Here is a 17,833-nt window from a genome sequence, read left to right on the forward strand (position 1 = left end):
AAATTACTTTAGCTATATCATGTGAAGACATAATTCACTAGTAAAGACAATAAAGCTTGCTAAGACAGAAGGCAGTAGGAAAAGAGCAAGACCACATTTCAGATGGACAGACTCAGGCCCCATCTTCACGGCCATATAATTGGATTTGAACTGGATTATATGGCAGTGTAGATCCAGCCTTAGGGCCCTTTCAGACAGGGCTAAACCCTCGGGATTGAAAAAGACATTTCTGAGTCAATCCCTAGAAGTTCAACACCTGCAACGATCTGGATCTTATTCAAAGGTCTGAATCCTTGTAAGTAATCTATTAATGCACAGTAACCCTGGAAATCCAAGTTTTCTGGATTAATCCGGATTAGCCTGTGATGTAATTTGGATATCTCAGGGTAATCCGGAACCCAGACTTTGGCCCTGTCTGGAAGAGCCCTCAGTCAAAAACACCACAGCCCCGAGTCTCTAAGACCTGAGCAGGGGTGTTGTGGATAGGGTCACTTGGAGATCTTTCCTTTATGAGGTTGCCATAAGTCAAAGTTCACTTGATATGAGGTGACAGCAACAAAATTAGCACTATCATGAGATTCGATTTCATATAACATACACATATCATTACAAACATATTGTAAAGTTTTAAGTAGGCCTACAAAAACAAAAACAAAAAAACAGCTAGCGAGAAGTCATTCTTTAGTTTTAAAATATTGTGTTATTTATGTAGACAAAATCATCAATCATCCAAATAAACTAAGTTTACAATAGGAGAAACCAAATATTGTCAATCATCATGATACTGATCCTTCTTTTGCTAATTCTTCTTTATTCGCATACAAAATAATCATACTGTATGTGAATCACAATCATATAGATATAGGTTTCAGAGGGAACGTCCACTATAACTTTCTGTCTAAATGTACCCTTCAAGAAACTCCAAGGCGAATAAATGATTATGAAAGCCTTATTATTATTATTATTATTATTAACTTTATTTGTACCCCGCTAGCATCTCCCGGAGGACTCGATGCGGCTTACACAGGCCGAAGCCTCAAACACAATACAATAGAGAATATAACATCACAACAACAAGGCAAATCAAACAATAAGCAAAATAACAACACCGCAATACTACACAAATCAAACAATAAGCAAAATAACAACAATGGCAGTACATCAGGACATTATTAAAAATTGGTTCGGCCGGCGCACTGGGGTACAAGGGTTAAAAGTGCTGAATGGCAGGAGGTACGTAGGGTTAAAAGTGCGATGTGCAGCGACAATTTGTTATGCTAAGGTGCTACTAGGACTTGGGTGGGGATTCCTAGTCTGGGAAGGCACAACGGAACAGCCAAGTTTTTAAGTTCCTTCTGAAAACGGCTAGAGTGGGGGCCTGTCTGAGATCTTTTGGGAGGGCGTTCCAAAGTCGGGGGGCCGCCACAGAAAAGGCCCTGTCACGTGTCCCCACCAAGCGCGCTTGCGACGTGGGTGGGATCACGAGCAGGGCCTCTCCAGATGACCGTAACGAGCGCGTGGGTTCGTAGATGGTGATGCGGTCACGCAGGTAGGGTGGTCCCAAACCGTTTAGGGCTTTGTAGGTGAGCACCTGCACCTTGAATTGGGCTCGGAAAACAAATGGCAGCCAATGGAGCTCCTTAAACAAAGGGGTAGACCTCTCTTGATAATGAGCTCCGGTTAGTAACCTGGCTGCTGCCCGCTGGACCAATTGAAGTTTCCGAGCCGTCTTTGCATTGCAGTAATCCATTCTAGAGGTGACCAAGGCATGGACCACCCCAGCCAGATCAGCCTTCACGAGGTATGGTCGCAGTTGGCGCACAAGTCTCAGTTGCGCAAAGGCCCTCCCGGATACTGCCGACACCTGAGCCTCAAGTGTAAGCGAAGAATCCAAGAGGACGCCCAAACTGCGGACCTGTGGTTTCAGGGGGAGTGTAACCCCGTCCAACACAGGTGACCACCCTATACCCCGATCTGGTTTGCGATCGACCAGGAGGACCTCTGTCTTATCGGGATTGATCTTCAGCTTGTTCTTCCTCATCCAGATCGACACAGCGGCCAGGCACTCGTCTAGCACCTGAGACGCCTCCTTGGAGTTAGGTGGAAAAGAGTAGTAGAGTTGTGTGTCATCCGCGTAGAGATGGCACCCAACTCCAAAACTCCGGATGACCTCTCCCAGCGGTTTCATGTAGATGTTAAAAAGCATGGGCGACAAAATAGAGCCTTGCGGGACCCCACAGGTCAAAGGCCAGGGGTCGGAGCAGGCGTCTCCCAGCTTCACCATCTGAGTTCGTCCCTCCAGGAAGGACTGGAGCCACGACAGAACCGTGCCCCCAAGGCCCATCCCGGAGAGACGACCCAGAAGGATACCATGATCGATGGTATCGAAAGCCGCTGAGATGTCCAAGAGAACCAGCAGGGTCACACTCCCCCTGTCCAGTTCTCTGCGGAGGTCATCCACCAAGGCGACCAAGGCTGTCTCGGTGCCATGACCAGGCCTGAAACCAGACTGTGACTGATCTAGGTAGTTGGTATCGTCTAAGAAACCCTGAAGCTGAGAGGCGACCACCCTCTCCAGCACCTTACCCAAAAAGGGGAGGTTGGAGATCGGCCTGTAATTATTCAGCACCGTGGAGTCAAGGGAAGCTTTTTTGATAAGTGGACGGACCACGGCCTGCTTCAAATTAGATGGAAAAATTCCTTGCTCCAGCGATGCATTGACAATCAGTACAAACCAATCAAGCAACCCCCCTCTGGCTGATTTAATGAGCCAAGATGGGCATGGGTCTAGAGATGAGGTGCAGAGGCCGAGATAACACAATGCTTTTGTGTTATCTCGGCCTCTGCAGAAAGATAAAGGAAGCTGCTTCCCTCTCAATCCTATATCCATTACACAGCCCAACAACAAAAATTCTTGGTGGCTTCATTCTTAGGTCTGTTCCTGGGGTTATTTGGTGAACTGATTCAGAAACTTGCATTAGATAAATTGCATCATTTCTTAGATATGGTGTGTTGAATGTCTGGAAACTGCATAATAAATCTGTGATGGTCAGTCGTAAGGCCGAACAGGGCATAGGGTTACAGCCTGTGCTTGACGGGGTTGCACTCCTCTTGAAGGCGCAGGTTCGCAGCTTGGGAGTGATCCTGGACTCATCACTGAGCCTGGAACCCGAGGTCTCGGCGGTGGCCGCAAGAGCTTTTGCACAGTTAAAGCTCGTGCGCCAGCTGCGCCCATACCTTGAGAAGTCGGACTTGGCCATGGTCGTCCACGCTCTGGTTACATCCCATTTAGACTACTGCAACACTCTCTACATGGGGTTGCCTATTAAGACTGCCCGGAAGCTGCAAATTAGTCCAACGCTCGGCAGCCGGGCTACTAATGGGAGCGGGATACAGGGGGCACACAACTCCCTTGTTGCGCCAGCTCCACTGGCTGCCAATTAGCTTCCGAGCACAATTCAAAGTGCTGGTCTTAACCTACAAAACCCTATATGGTTCCGGTCCAGTTTACCTGTCCAAACATATTCTCCCCTATGAACCATCAACAGTGTTAAGATCGTCTGGAGAGGCCCTGCTCTCGGTCCCGCCACCTTCGCAGTCGCATTTTCTATGGTGGTCCCCAGGCTATGTAATTCCCTCCCAAATTAAATTAAATCTGCCCCCTCTTTCCTGACCTTTAGGAAGCTAGTGAAAACCTGTCTGTGGAACAAGGCCTTTGCAGAATGATGGTTGAGACCGGTAATCGACCAAAGTTATTGACTGACTATATATATATGGACTGACTATATGGACTGAGTTGGACATGTTTTTATCTTGGTGAACAGCTTTTATGTAATTTATCTTATATGTATTTGTTAATTTACTATCGATGTATGATGTTTTAGATTTTTACTGTGTCCCTCTACGGAGGTATAGGAGATCGGGATATAAAAGTTTTAAATAAATAATAAATAATTTTGCTATACAATAAGTAGATGCTCCTGTAGTACACTTTTCTTTGCATTTGTGATATGAAAATATATTAATTTAAATGCTACGTTAAAATATCCTAATTTTTATGAGCAAGCATTGTGAAGACTGATATACGGCATATGTTCTGTATCTCAAAGAGATTGGAAATAGTGTCATTTTTCAGCAAGTCAAATATACTCAGAAACAGGGCTAATATTTGAGGCACCAAAATGTGTGCTGGACAGTGTTATCTGTGAAGAGAGCTTATAGTCACCAGCTGGAACCACAATGTTGACATCTCCAGGATGAAAATGAAACCAACAGTCAAAACAAACAAAATCCTAATGCTGGTAACACATCTGCATTAATTAAGAGTGATTTAACTCATCCTGTGCCTTTCCACTCTACTCATTTAGCTCAGCCGAGAAAAAGGTTTACTTTAGTTTGAAGTCTCCTGGACTGCTAAACAGGAAACTTTGGGAATTAAAATACTTGTTGGAATATAAGCTGTGTGTACATACTGTTTTGTTTTTTTACCTACTCATCAAAAACTGCCCAAAATAGACCTCTCGGTAATTCTAGACCCAATCATAGTACTTGGAAGGCTTATAGGTAAATATTCTTGACTGCTACTCGCACATGTTTTACATTGTAGGACATCTAAAAATATAGCTGTGTAATTCATAGCCCCTTATGAAGTAACCAAAATTTATGTTCTTTAAACAGTTAAGACTGACAGTATTATTTTATAGTATATCTTTATATACTTTCCTCAAGCAGTATTGATTCCCATGTCTTTTTCATTGTCCTCAAGCAGTTTTCAACAATTTGCTCTTCTCTACTACTTGCGTATTCTTTCAATTCCATTTGCTGATAGCAAATATCAAATTCAGGCAATTTTAGTGACGGTAAGGAATTTTTGTGATTTTATAAGTATTAGTTTAAAAAGCTCAGGCATCTTACCTGTGAACCCCATTAAGTAACACTCCAGACATTATATATCATTTTTACAGTATGTTGCTTAAAGTTTTACAGGTCAGCCTAAAATCCTTTAAAACAATTATAAAGTTGACCCTTCACATTTGAGCCTTTAATTTTGATTATTTGCAGATTAATACATTTTCCAGGGCGATTCTATGCTCAACTACTGGAAGACATTTACCAGAGTTGCCACAGAGAACCTAGAGATTCTTAAAGAGAACATACTAATCTAATGCCCCTCAAAAATTTAAAAGCCTTTTAGAAAGTGTTTCTCCCTCCAGTTTCGCAGAGGTCCTGCTCCCCTAAAATGGGGGTTAGGGGAGTTACTGTACTGACCATCTCAAACATGTCATTTCTTCTTTATAACATCTTTTCAATTGTTCAATAACACTTGAAATGCTTAACTTTTTTGCTGATACAATTACTATCTTACCTTAAGGAGATTAGTCAAGTAATTCTTTAGAAATTCTTTAAGCCGCTTGTAGAGTTCCAAACCAACAAACTGAGCTCCGCCAGGCGTTTGGCCTTTTTTCGACTTAGAAGTAGGTACACCAGCTCCTCGTGCTTGATTAGATTGATGCACACTAGTACAGTAGTTATAAACATGACTGTAGAGCAGTTAAGGAATATTACAAAATAACTATCAAGTATAAAATTCATATTATGCATATACCACTTAAAAATGGTCAAAGTATTTAATGTACATTGCGGATGAGGTGGACCTAGATATATTTAAAATAGGCCCACTGAAATAAATGGTTAATTAGGATGTTCAGCTTTCCAATGCTGTGGAGGGAAGGATATTATTGAAATGGAATTATCCATGTATAGCGAAATCTTATCCACTATGCTGTTCCTGCTCTCAAATATTCATAAAGAAGTGTTATGAATTATCAGAGGGGTTTTTTTTGGGGGGGGGGGGCAGTTGGGTTGGTTGTCCAGGGGATGCATCCCAACACTTAGAATTCTTAGATAAATGATGTTGGAGAATTAAAAAAAAAAACTGGGAAGAGGCTGCTGTTTCTATAGTACAACAGAAAATGATACATTTGATGTTTGTTGAGGGACTATCAATAAGGTAGTTCTCAGTCTTACTCAAACTGTTAGCAAAACATACATGTTAAGGAAGTCTCCAAATTAATATATTTCCCCTACAGAAGAAAGGACCTTTGGAAGTTTGGGGCAGACTCCTCTAAATGATCTTTGCGGCCATGTACGCAAAGAAATGTCTCCATAATTCCAGAAATATCTAGATCAGTGGTTCTCAAGCTGGGGGTCGGGACCCCTGGAGGGGTCACGAGGGGGTGTCAGAGAGGTCACCAAAGACCATCACAGACAGTATTTTCTGTTGGTCATGGGAGTTCTGTGTGGGAAGTTTGGCCTAATTCTATCATTGGTGGGCTTCTCAGTGTTCTTTGGTTGTAGGTGAACTACAGATCCCAGCAACTACAACTCCCAAATGTCAAGGTTTATTTTCCTCGAACTTCACCAGTGTTCACATTTGGGCATATTGAATATTTGTGCCAAGTTTGATCCAGATCCATCATTGTTTGAATCCACAGTGCTCTCTGGATGTAGGCAAACTACAACTCCCAAACTCAAGGTCAATGTCCGTCAAACCCTTCCAGTATTTTCCGTTGGTCATGGGAGTTCTGTGTGCCAAGTTTGGTCCAATTTCATCGTTGGTAGAGTTCAGAATGCTCTTTGAATGTACGTGAACTATAAATCCCAGCAACTACAACTCCCAAATGACAAAATCAATCCTCCCCTAACACTCTTACAAGAATACATCCTGCATATCAGATATTTACATAACGATTCATAACAGTAGCGGAATTACAATTATGAAGTAGCAATGAAAATAATTTAATGGCTGGGGGTCACCCCAACATGAGGAACTGTATTAAGGGGTCGCAGCATTAGGAATGTTGAGAACCACTGATCTAGATGTCTCAGAAGGATTTTTGTGAGTTTTTCCTCAACTAGCTGGAATAAACAGGCTCTATGTACAGACTTTCAAAGATCTCTTCATTATTTTTACAGCTTACCAAACTTCATTAACAGTGCCACACCCAATACAGCTTATTTTCAAGAATAGCTAAATATGGCTAAGTCCCAAGTGACAAAATATTAAGTTTGGTTTCTTTTTAGTATTTTTAATTATTTAATTTTAATAGTTCCATGTTAAATTCTATTTTAGTGTTTGTGTTGTAGGTTTTAAATGGTACACATGTTGTTTTTACACCGTTCACCACTTTGAGATTCTTTTAAGAGAGGAAAGTGGGATGATGATAGCAGCAAAAAGACCCTTACAAAGAGCTTGAAACATCAGGGGGTTTTCAGGTTAGGTTGTTAGCACTTCACTTTCTTGCTGTGAGGCTGGTGAAGAGCCTGAGTTTTCCCCTTGTCGGTTGGCCCTTTTGCTGTCTACCTGATCGAAGCAGGCAGCAAAAAGATCAAGGAAAGGGGAAGCCAAACCCCTTCACCAACCTCACATTGAAAATAGCGTGAGTCTGGCAAAGGGACTAGGCTTCCCCTTGTTGGTCAGCCATTTCCCTGCCTGCCCTCCACGTACTGCAGGGAAACCCTTTGCAGGCTGGGTCCAGTCTGCAGGTCGTATGTTGTGCAGGCCTACTATAGGTCAAACTACAAAATCTATTTTAAAAAATCAGGAAGGGGAGATATCACATGAGCTTGATAGATGATATACTCTCTGTATGTACATATCTTAAAATTCCTACAATCTCACTGAAGATAATATAAAGATGCCAACCTATCCATCTGAAAAAGAGAACAAATCTACATCAATTGAAATTTTAACTATATATGCTAGGATACGTGTAAAGCTCCATATATCTGGATTTTGCCATACTTTGTCTTGTGTAAACTTGTTGAATTCCAGCTCTGAGGTCATCCCATATTTGATCAAGACCAATTTGTTTAAGTCCATGTGGGTTCTGACTCCTGTTTGATGACATTTTGTATTTCCGACAAAAACTTCCAGGGCAGCAGAAAGGGATAGTGTTAGTTCTCCATCAAAGGCAGAAATAAACCAACATTCTCACTTCAGTCACTCTGAAGAAATGCGGTTTTCACATAAAAACTGAGGTTGTTTCACCCTGTTGTGGGAGGGAAAGAAGGGGAAATGTTTATTCAGCTCCACAAATTAAACAGTAACAGATTTTATTTGATATCCAATTGAAAACTGTCATGGAATACTTGTTAATGTGTCTTAAAAACCTGTTTCCACAGTAATGATCAGGCATTCTAACTGCACTTATCACCAATTATCAGCTTCACAGGGATAGGTGGGTTAGAACATTGGTGGGAGAAATAGAGGTTGCTTACCTGTAACCGTATTTCTTCGAGTGTCCATCTGCGAAATTCACACCTATGGGTTTTCCTTTGCGCATGCGCAGAAATCCGGAACATTCTAAAGTTTAATGAAATTAAAAATGATTATTTGTGAGGCTCCGCCCCTCTCCCCGCCCCCTCGGTATATATGCCGCTGCATGCGGCTGAGGAGTAGTTCCCCAGCGCTAATCGCAGCTAGGTCTACAGGCATGACAGAGGGGAGGAAGGGCGGGTTGTGTGAATTTCGCAGATGGACACTCGAAGAAATACGGTTACAGGTAAGCAACCTCTATTTATTCTTCGTGTCCTCTGCGAAATCCACACCTATGGGTGAATAGCAAGCTACTGACCTGGAGGTGGGTCATGCCACGCAGGAAAAAAGGACAGCTCTGCCAAAAGCAGCGTCTTTCTTCGCCTGAATGTCCAACTTGTAGTGGGAGGCAAACGTGGATGGTGTAGACCACGTAGCTGCCCTGCAAATTTGATCCAGAGGGACTCCTTGAAGAAAGGCTTGAGATGTGGACACCGAGCGAGTCGAGTGCGCCACGATGTGAGAAGGAGGTTCCTTCTTTGCCAATTGGTAGGCTAGCCGGATCGTTGAAACAATCCAGGAGGCCAGTGCCTGTGAGGATACAGGATGGCCCAACATGTCTTTTCTGTATTTCAAAAATAGTTTAGGAGACTTCCTATAGGAGGAGGTCCTATGCAGGTAAAAGGAAAGAGCCCTCTTAACATCGAGGGAGTGTAACGCTACCTCCAACGGGGAGGATGGGTTGGGGAAAAAGGCCGGCAGGATAATATCCTGTGACATATGAAAATAAGAAACAACTTTGGGTAAAAACGTGACGTCAGTCCGAAGGACTACCTTGTCCTCGTGGAACCTGATATAAGGAGGGTCGGAGCGGAGGGCCGTCAATTCACTCGACCGTCTGGCCGACGTGATGGCCACAAGGAATGCTGTCTTCCAAGACAAATGGGAAATGTCACTAGAGGCCATAGGTTCAAAGGGAGGTTTTGATAACTGGGATAACACTAGCTCTAGGCTCCATTGAGGGGAAGGGAGGGAAGTAGGAGGGTGGACATTTTTGTAGCCCTTGAGAAACAATTGAATCAGGTGGTCTTGAAAAAGGGACGGCAAGCCGGATTTTTTACGATAGGAAGAGATTGCTGCTACGTAGCATTTGACTGAGGAAAGGGAGAAGTTTTTGTTGGAGAGGTGCATTAGGAAGTCTAGTACCACAGGAATTGGTGCTGATAAGGGAGTGAATCCCACTGCTTGTGTAAACTTCCCAAATGATGACCATTTATAATGATATGACTTCTTAGTGGTTGGTTTATGGGCGGCCAATAGCATTCGTGATACTTCCTCAGAGAGGTTCATTGTGGCCTGATCCTCCACGCCGTGAGGGAGAGGGAGTGGAGATCTGGATGGAGGACTAGTCCATTCTCCACTGAGAGAAGGTCTGGGGTCGGGTCGAGGCGGAGGAATTCTTTGTTGGAGATCTGGAGCAGGGGAGCAAACCAGTGTTGGCGTGGCCACCAGGGGGTGACCAGGATGCAGTCTGTGTTGTCCTGAATTATTTTGGCTATGACGGGGGATAGGAGAGGAAGTGGTGGGAAGAGGTAGAGTAGGCCTGGGGACCACTGGAACAGGAAGGCGTCCCCGAGACAACCTGGGGATGCGCGAGGGTGGAGCCTTGCGCAGTAGAGAGGGCAATGAGTGTTCACGGGGGATGCGAACAGGTCTATCCTGGGGATGCCCCACTTGCGGGTGAGAGTCTTGAAGTGTGTGTGATGTAGTTGCCACTCGTGATTGTTCTTTGAGGATCTGCTTAGAGAGTCCGCTAGTGTGTTGTCCTGGCCTGGTAGGTGGATAGCAGTGAGAAGGACATTCCTCCGAATGCACCATTCCCAAATCCGTGTTGATATGGCTAATAGTGTCTGAGAGCGGGTTCCCCCTTGCTTGTTGATATAATATTTGACAGCGGTGTTGTCTGTTACAATTTGGACTTTGCGGTTCGAGATGATGCGGACAAAGGCTCTGAGGGCCTTTTCTACTGCCATCATCTCGAGCGCGTTGATGTGGAATTGGCGGTCTTGGGGAGACCAATGGCCGCTCACTTTGAACCCTTTGAGGTGTGCTCCCCAACCTGAGTTGGAGGCATTGGTCGTGAGGGACATGGAGGGATGGGGTTGGATGAAGGACATCCCTGATTGAACATTGTACTGCTTTGTCCACCATGAGAGGGAGTGAAGGACGGGGTGTGGCGGATATAGAATGCGAGATTGAGGTTCCCGGAGGGGGTCGAAGGACTTGATGAACCAGCTTTGTAGCGGCCTCATCTTTAGACGGGCGAACGGGGTCACATTTGTGGTAGATGACATGTGGCCAAGGATAGATTGGATAGCCCAAGCCGAAGATCGCCGGGAGTGCTGGAGGGTTCGGATTGCTTGCTGAAGTTTGAGGAAGCGGTCCTCTGGGAGGAAGGCTTTCTGGAGAGTGGAGTCTATCACGGCTCCTATGAACTGGATTCGTTGTGTCGGGATGAGATGGGATTTTTCCTGGTTTACAACCAGACCCAGGTCCTGCAAAAGAGACAAGGTGTAATGAATATCGTTGTGTAGTTGTGTTCTCGAAATAGAACAAAATAACCAGTCATCCAGGTACTGAAAAACTGTGATGCCTTGTTGGCGGAGGTGTGCAGCTATGACAGACATGCATTTTGTGAACACTCTGGGTGCCGTGGACAAGCCGAATGCGAGAGAATTGAAGGAGAAGTGGTTGTCTTGCACCGCAAAGGTCAGGAACCTGCGGTGGGCCTCCCTAATTGAGATGTGGAAGTAGGCGTCTCGGAGGTCTACTGTCGCCAACCACGATTGTGGTGGAATGAAAGGGAGTATGTTAGGAAGTGTAACCATGCGAAATTTGCGGGGTGTAATGAAAGTGTTGAGTCTGCGTAGATCCAGGATGGGGCGTAGACCCCCATCTCTTTTGTCTATCAGGAAATATCGAGAGAAAAAGCAGCTGCTGGCATTCTGTGAAGGGCTAGGAGATATGGCGCCCTTTTGAAGGAGAGAGTGTACTTCCTCCCAGATCTCCTGGGAGGGTTGAGTGAGGAGGATCCTACCCACAGGTGGGTAAGAGTCGAATTCTATTGTGTATCCCCTTTCGACTATGTCCAGGACCCAGGCATCTGTAGTGATAGACTGCCATGCTGGAAGAAAGGGTTGTAGTCTGTTTAGGTATGTAAGTGGTTGTGTATGTATGGAGGGATGAGTGGTAATGGTTACTGGTGTGCTAAAAACGACGTTTGTTGTTGTTGGCAGGCCTGGTACCACGGTACTGACCTCTGAAGGGGAGCTGTGGTCGTCTTGGAGCTGTAGACTGGGCGTAGGATCTTTGACGTCCCCTGTAGAAGGAGGTATTGTAGGGTCTGTTGTAGTAGTGGGGGCGGTAGTAATATGAGCCCCACCGTTGACGTTGGTGAGAATATGGTTGTTGGTCATATTTGAAGACCGTTTGTTTCATTTTATGAGAATGCTCAAGTTGTGAATCAGTTTCAGGATTGAAGAGTCCTGCCTCATCCATAGGAAGGTTTTCAATAAGGGTGCGTTGTGATTGGGAGAGGATTGCAGCCCTTAGCCAGGCGTGGCGACGAAGGGCCACTGAGCCTGCAATGAGTTTCCCTGACGTGTCAGCTGTGTTCCTTGCAAGGTCTTTTTGCAAAGATGATAAAAGGAGGGCTTCTTGTTTAAAAGCCAGAGCCAGTGGTTGGTTGGCTGGAGGTAATAACTCTAAGTAAGGGGATATCTTGTTCCACAAATGGGTTTGGTACACACTCATGTATACTCCATAGTGAGCCATGCGTGCAAACAGGCATGCTGAGGAGTAAAATTTTTTGGCCATAGAGTCAAGTTTTCTTCCCTCTTTGTCAGAGGGGGAAGTCTGGTTTGTTTGTACAGGTTTTGGCTGAGCATCCGTTACAATGGAATTTGCTTTAGGCATTTTAGAAAGCCATGAAGCTGAGGACAGATCAATACGATATAAATTGTCTGCTCTTTTGGGGGTTGCTGGGACCATAGCCGGGGCAACTCCAGTATTTTTCAAGATTTTTAGTAAATAAGGTAAAGTGGGCAACACAGTGGAAGTTGGTTGTTGTTGTTCAGTAGAGGTGAAGCATGGGTCTGCCACAGTATCTGTGGGTTCAGGTGTGGCGAGATTCAAAGCTCTAGAGAGTCTTATGAAGAGGGCAGAAAATTTTTTAAACTCTTCTAAATTTTTAGGGGAAGGGTCAGAGTCTGGGATAGGATCATGGAGAAGTGGGGTGTCATCAGTGGATTCAAGCTCCACTGTTTCAGAGTCATGGTGAACTTGAGTGAGGGGGTCTTGAAAGGGTTGGGGAGGGTCTGGTTCAGTTTGATCTTCTGGAGGATGAGAGAGTGTAGCTGTTGGGGGTGCATGTGGAGGCTGTGGATAACTGAACTGTGGTGGATAATGGGCACTGTAGTCCTTGGGATGGTTAGGGGGGGGTGGATAGTAGAAGGGATATATTGGATAGGGAGGGGGAGGAGGGTAGAGATGGTAAGGGTAGTCCTGGGGACCATAAGGATGGTATTGTTGGGGAGGGTGAGATCTAGCCCTCTTGGGAGGGTGGGGGTTAGGAGAGGGCTGAGGGGAAGGAGAAGGAGAACGCTGGCGGCGGCGTGGGGCTTGCGCCGCGGAGGCTTGTTGTCCTGGGGGAGGAGTTTCCCTCGGAACCGGGGAATCTGGTGGGCTGAGGGAAGGAGGAGGTGAGGCTTGGGAGGGAGGGAGGGGCGGAGGAGAGAGCTCCGCTGTGGGCTGGGCTTGCAACTCAAGCTGAGGAGCCAGGAGCTCCAGGGGAGGAAGATAAGAAGGATCGTCCATGTGGAGCATGGCTGGGAGGGGCTCCTGGAGCTGGAGGACGGAACCGGGGAGATGAGGCATCGGTTCCAGCATAGGAGGACTCAAGGGCTGTTCACCAGTGAGTTGCCGTCCCTTTTTCTGTTTGGTAGATTTTTCTTTCGATTTTGCAGCCCTTGAGGCTTGCTTAGAGGGCTTGGATTTCTTTCTAGGCGGCTCCGCGGGGGAAGCGCTTGCCTGGCCCAAGTCCCGCCTGTCCCCAACGTGTGGGGAGGAAGGCTGGGGGGGCTCTTGAACTGGGGAGGAATGGGAGGGGGCGGGAAGAGCCTGGGGAGCCAAGGCACGCTCGTAAAGCAGAGCCTTCAATCGGGCGTCTCTGCCCTTGCGGGCTCTAGTGGTAAAACTCAAACATATCTCGCAAGTCTGGAGATTGTGAGCCTCCCCCAAACAAAGTAAGCATTTAGAATGCTTATCGGCCTCAGGGAGGGTAGCTCCACAGGCCGAGCAATTTTTGAAATAGGGAGAAGACATTCTAGCCTGATTAGAGAGTCGTCAGCCAGTCCGGGTCAGGAATGGAGAAGGTGGAAGCCAGAAAAACAGTCCAAAGGTCGATATAGCCAGTAGATACAGAGAGAACGTTCCGAGATGCTGCCGGATTAGCGCGGAAAAAAGAACTACTCCTCAGCCGCATGCAGCGGCATATATACCGAGGGGGCGGGGAGAGGGGCGGAGCCTCACAAATAATCATTTTTAATTTCATTAAACTTTAGAATGTTCCGGATTTCTGCGCATGCGCAAAGGAAAACCCATAGGTGTGGATTTCGCAGAGGACACGAAGAATAAAAACAAATAGCTTGTGCAGTATGTTAAAAACTAGATAATGTATAATGGTTATAATCCATTTCAACAGTTTGCTTAGTGGGAAATAAAATCTGAATAGTACAGATTGGCAATTATAATAAAGCTTAAGCTAAATAAAATCTTAAACTGTATAAAAATCATGACAAGAACCATTCAGCTTAACATGATAAAGCTAGTGCACCATGGTTGCTCTATGATAGCTAAAATGAAACAAAAACACTCAGCATCCCAATATCAAATGCTTCTTAGAGCATACTACTCTTAACAGTATCCTTTCCAAAAATAAGATGAAGATGCCTTGGCCATAAGAAAGTGTTGGTGAAAGGAGTGCAAGAGAGATTATGTATTATGTGAGTACATGTTGTGTAGTTCCATTTATACATGAAGGCACTCTCTGTGAATGAAGGTGAGGACAGTGAGGGACGAAGCTGCCTGAGATGACCTCCCAAAAACCCCAGGTGCCAAATCCATGTAGTCATCAATCCCTTTCTCAGAGGAGACAAATGCAGTTGTGCTTCAGTCACTTTGGAGAATGGAGACAGACTCTATTCTCCAAAGAGCAAAATTATCCCATGCTTCAGTCACATCTGTGCTCAGAGAAAAGAGACAAATTCCATTCTCACTGAACAGAAGAGCATCAGGACAATAAACTGTTTAGCACACACATTCCTTTAGTTTTTTATGAGCTATACAATCAAAGGTTTTGCTGTTATCTACAAAGCACAAGCTGAAACTCTCTGTTGCAATTCTTTCACCAACACAAACCTGCTTGGGAGAAAGGTGGGATATAAATCTAATAAATAAAATGATACAAATAGTGGCTCTTCCTTTCCTGAACCAGCTGGGTTTCTAGCTCCATACATAGTAAAAGTCTTTTAAGCCTCAATTTATTTGCATGGGAAATTAAGGCAATGGTTTTGAGGTTACTGTGATCCCTGCTGACTTTTTTTCATGGGAATGTATACTGAGTGTTAGCAATCTGTGGGCTATTGTTTTATTTTCCATATTTATTGACAATTTTTAATTAAAACTAGAGTAGATTCTTTCTCTGTAGACTGAAGCAGCTCAATAATGCAAATGGGAGTTGTCTTCATATGGTTCTTCCTCAAATGAATGTCATACTTTCATCATAAATAGTTCTTCCCTGTGTATTGCTTCCATCATCTTTTTCTTTGTTTGTTCATATGATGTGTTCCAGTAAGGGTCACAGAACATCCCTATTCTTGATTTAAATTTCCCTTTCATTTCTAGGATCTTGTGGTAGAGGGTTTTTTCTCTAACTTTTTTGTTATCAGCTTAGTATTTCTCTGCTTATTATTGCACTTCTCCTTTCTCCTGCATGCTAGAGTTCTGACACGTTTTACTTTTTCTTCTCGTTTATCTATAATTGCTTGATGAGTTTAATCCATTGAGTCTTCTTTTCGGCTTCACACACTGTCTTTTTTGCATTCCTTCCTGACTTTGGCCCCATCTACACTGCCATATAATGCAGCCTGAACGGCATTATAATGGTCAGTGCATACTCATATAATGAAGATTGAACTGCATTGATCTGGATTATATGTCTACACTGCCATATAAACTAGTTCAATGCAGTTAATCTACATTCTGAAACAGCATTATATGGCAGTGTATATGGGCCCAATGACTCTAGCAATTAGGCTTAATAATACAAATCTATTTTTTCACATTATGTTTAAATTCTATGGCAATGATTTTTAGGCTGTATTCTCTGGAAGTAAACAAGTATCAACACTCGTTTATAGAGCAATTAGGGACAGTGGTGCATATCTAATGTCTTGTTCTAACCTGTTTCCTAGATCTATGTAACTCAATGTGTTTTGCTTCTGCATGAATGTAGAGGTTACTTCCTCCTTCTTCCCAAAAGTCCTTAGTGCTTTGTTATCCTTTGTTGAGGAGGAAGCATCACAATAATAATAATAATAATAATAATAATAATAATAATAATCCTTTATTTGTACCCCGCTACCATCTCCCGAAGGACTCGGTGCGGCTTACATGAGGCCGAGCCCAAATACTATAGTAAAAACAACAGCAACAACAAACAGCAAAATAACTCAAAAAACAAAGCAATAACATTAATAACACACAATGACACAATTAAAATCAATGGCAGGGCCAAATGTAATAATTAAAATTAAAAGTGCAGGGCATGACCAGGTGGAGTGTTTGGAGGGGGATGTGCATACAGATATTCTGGATCTCTGATAAAGTGTGTTGGGACATAATGCTAGGAGTTTCCTTATTCTGGGAAGGCACACTGGAACAACCACGTTTTCAAGCTCCTCCTAAAGATTGCTAGCGATGGGGCCTGCCTGATAACCTTAGGGAGAGAGTTCCAGAGTCGAGGGGCCACCACCTCGTCCCCATCAATCGCACTTGCGATACAGGTGGGATCGTGAGCAGGGCCTCTCCAGATGAACAAAGAGATTGTGTGAGTTCGTACACAGAGATGCAGTCACGCAGGTAGGCGGGTCCCAAACCGTTTAGGGCTTTGTAGGTAAGCACCTGCACCTTGAATTGGGACCGGAAAATGAATGGCAGCCAGTGGAGCTCCTTAACAGGAGGGTTGACCTCTCCCTGTAAGGAGCACCAGTTATCAACCTGGCCGCCGCCCGTTGAACCAATTGAAATTTCCGGGCCGTTTTCAAGGGCAGCCCCACGTAGAGTGCATTACAGTAGTCCAGGCTTCATTCACTCAAGATGGTTTATACCCAAACATCAGAGTTAGCAGTAGGGACTCTTCTACAAAAGTAAGGTTATTTTTTTTCTATCTACTCTTTTATTTGCAATATAGAATAAAGTATTTACCCTTTTCAACCTTACCAGAGCACCCTACCTATTTTCTCTCCTATTTCCTACCATAAGGCCATATATAGCACTGGCTGAACTGCATTCTACTTTGCTTTACATACCAAATATTTTTAAGTGAGCAAAGATGGATCATCCAGCACACACGAGTTTGTTCTGATTCCAAAACTGCAAGGGGATGATTTTTGTTTATGGAAGGTCAGAACTGATACTCAAATGGCATAAGGATGAACTTTGGATGCTTTGAAACTGAAAGGTTTGCCTAGGATAAAATAACTGTTATATGGGATAACAGAAAACATAAGGCATAAAGTCTTGTAATTCGGCACTTGGGCAATGCACAACTGATACATATGAAAAATGAAGTATATGCTATGAATATGATTCAATCTTTGCAAGATTTATATGATCAAATAGATATTCAAGATCAGATTAAGGTTTAGAGAGAATTATTTGCTTTACGGCTAGTGTAAGATAATGCAGTGAAATAGGGAAAGAATTTTCTGCTTACTAGATACATTGTTTTAAGCAGGAGAGAAACAAGACAATGTACAAAAGGTTAGAGTTTTGCCGGGGTGTCTACTAAAGGATTGTTCTCCCTTTCTATCTGGGATTAATACCATGAGAAAAACCTTCTTTAAAGATGGTATGTTTCAGCTTAAAAGAGAAGCTGAACAGATGCTACTACATGAGAAAAGAGCATCTGGCTCTCAGACTGTTGTCCAACACACTGGCTCAAATTACACTGCTAGAGGAGAACAAAAGGATGGGAGATTTGCATGTGAAGCAACTGCAGGTGAACTGCCAAGGAAGGATGAAATTGAACTTATGCGTGTGGCAGAAAAAGACATTATCAAAGACACTGCTTAGCCAATCAGAGGTTAGAAAAATCACCTAAACAAAGATAGTTTGCAAACAGTTCAAGGCAGGAACAGAAGAAGAATTCAACCTCTTTAAGTCAAAGGGCACTCA

The 17,833-nt window shown here is 44.1% G+C and overlaps 1 protein-coding gene across 1 annotated transcript in view; it reads right to left on the reverse strand.

Annotated features, from left to right (window-relative positions):
- Window positions 1–17,833, reverse strand: part of CUL1 (cullin 1) — a 66,988-nt gene that overhangs the window by 39,382 nt on the left and 9,773 nt on the right. Inside the window, exons 2-3 of the mRNA XM_060781553.2 lie at window positions 7,771–8,051; window positions 5,366–5,540 (exon numbers count right to left, since the gene is read on the reverse strand). Of these exons, the coding sequence (XP_060637536.1) occupies window positions 5,366–5,540; window positions 7,771–7,910 (315 nt within the window). The 5' untranslated portion in view covers window positions 7,911–8,051. The remainder of the gene's footprint in view (window positions 1–5,365; window positions 5,541–7,770; window positions 8,052–17,833) is intronic.

This window comes from Anolis sagrei, chromosome 6 (assembly GCF_037176765.1).
Source record: "Anolis sagrei isolate rAnoSag1 chromosome 6, rAnoSag1.mat, whole genome shotgun sequence".
In the NCBI taxonomy this organism is placed as follows: domain Eukaryota; kingdom Metazoa; phylum Chordata; class Lepidosauria; order Squamata; family Dactyloidae; genus Anolis; species Anolis sagrei.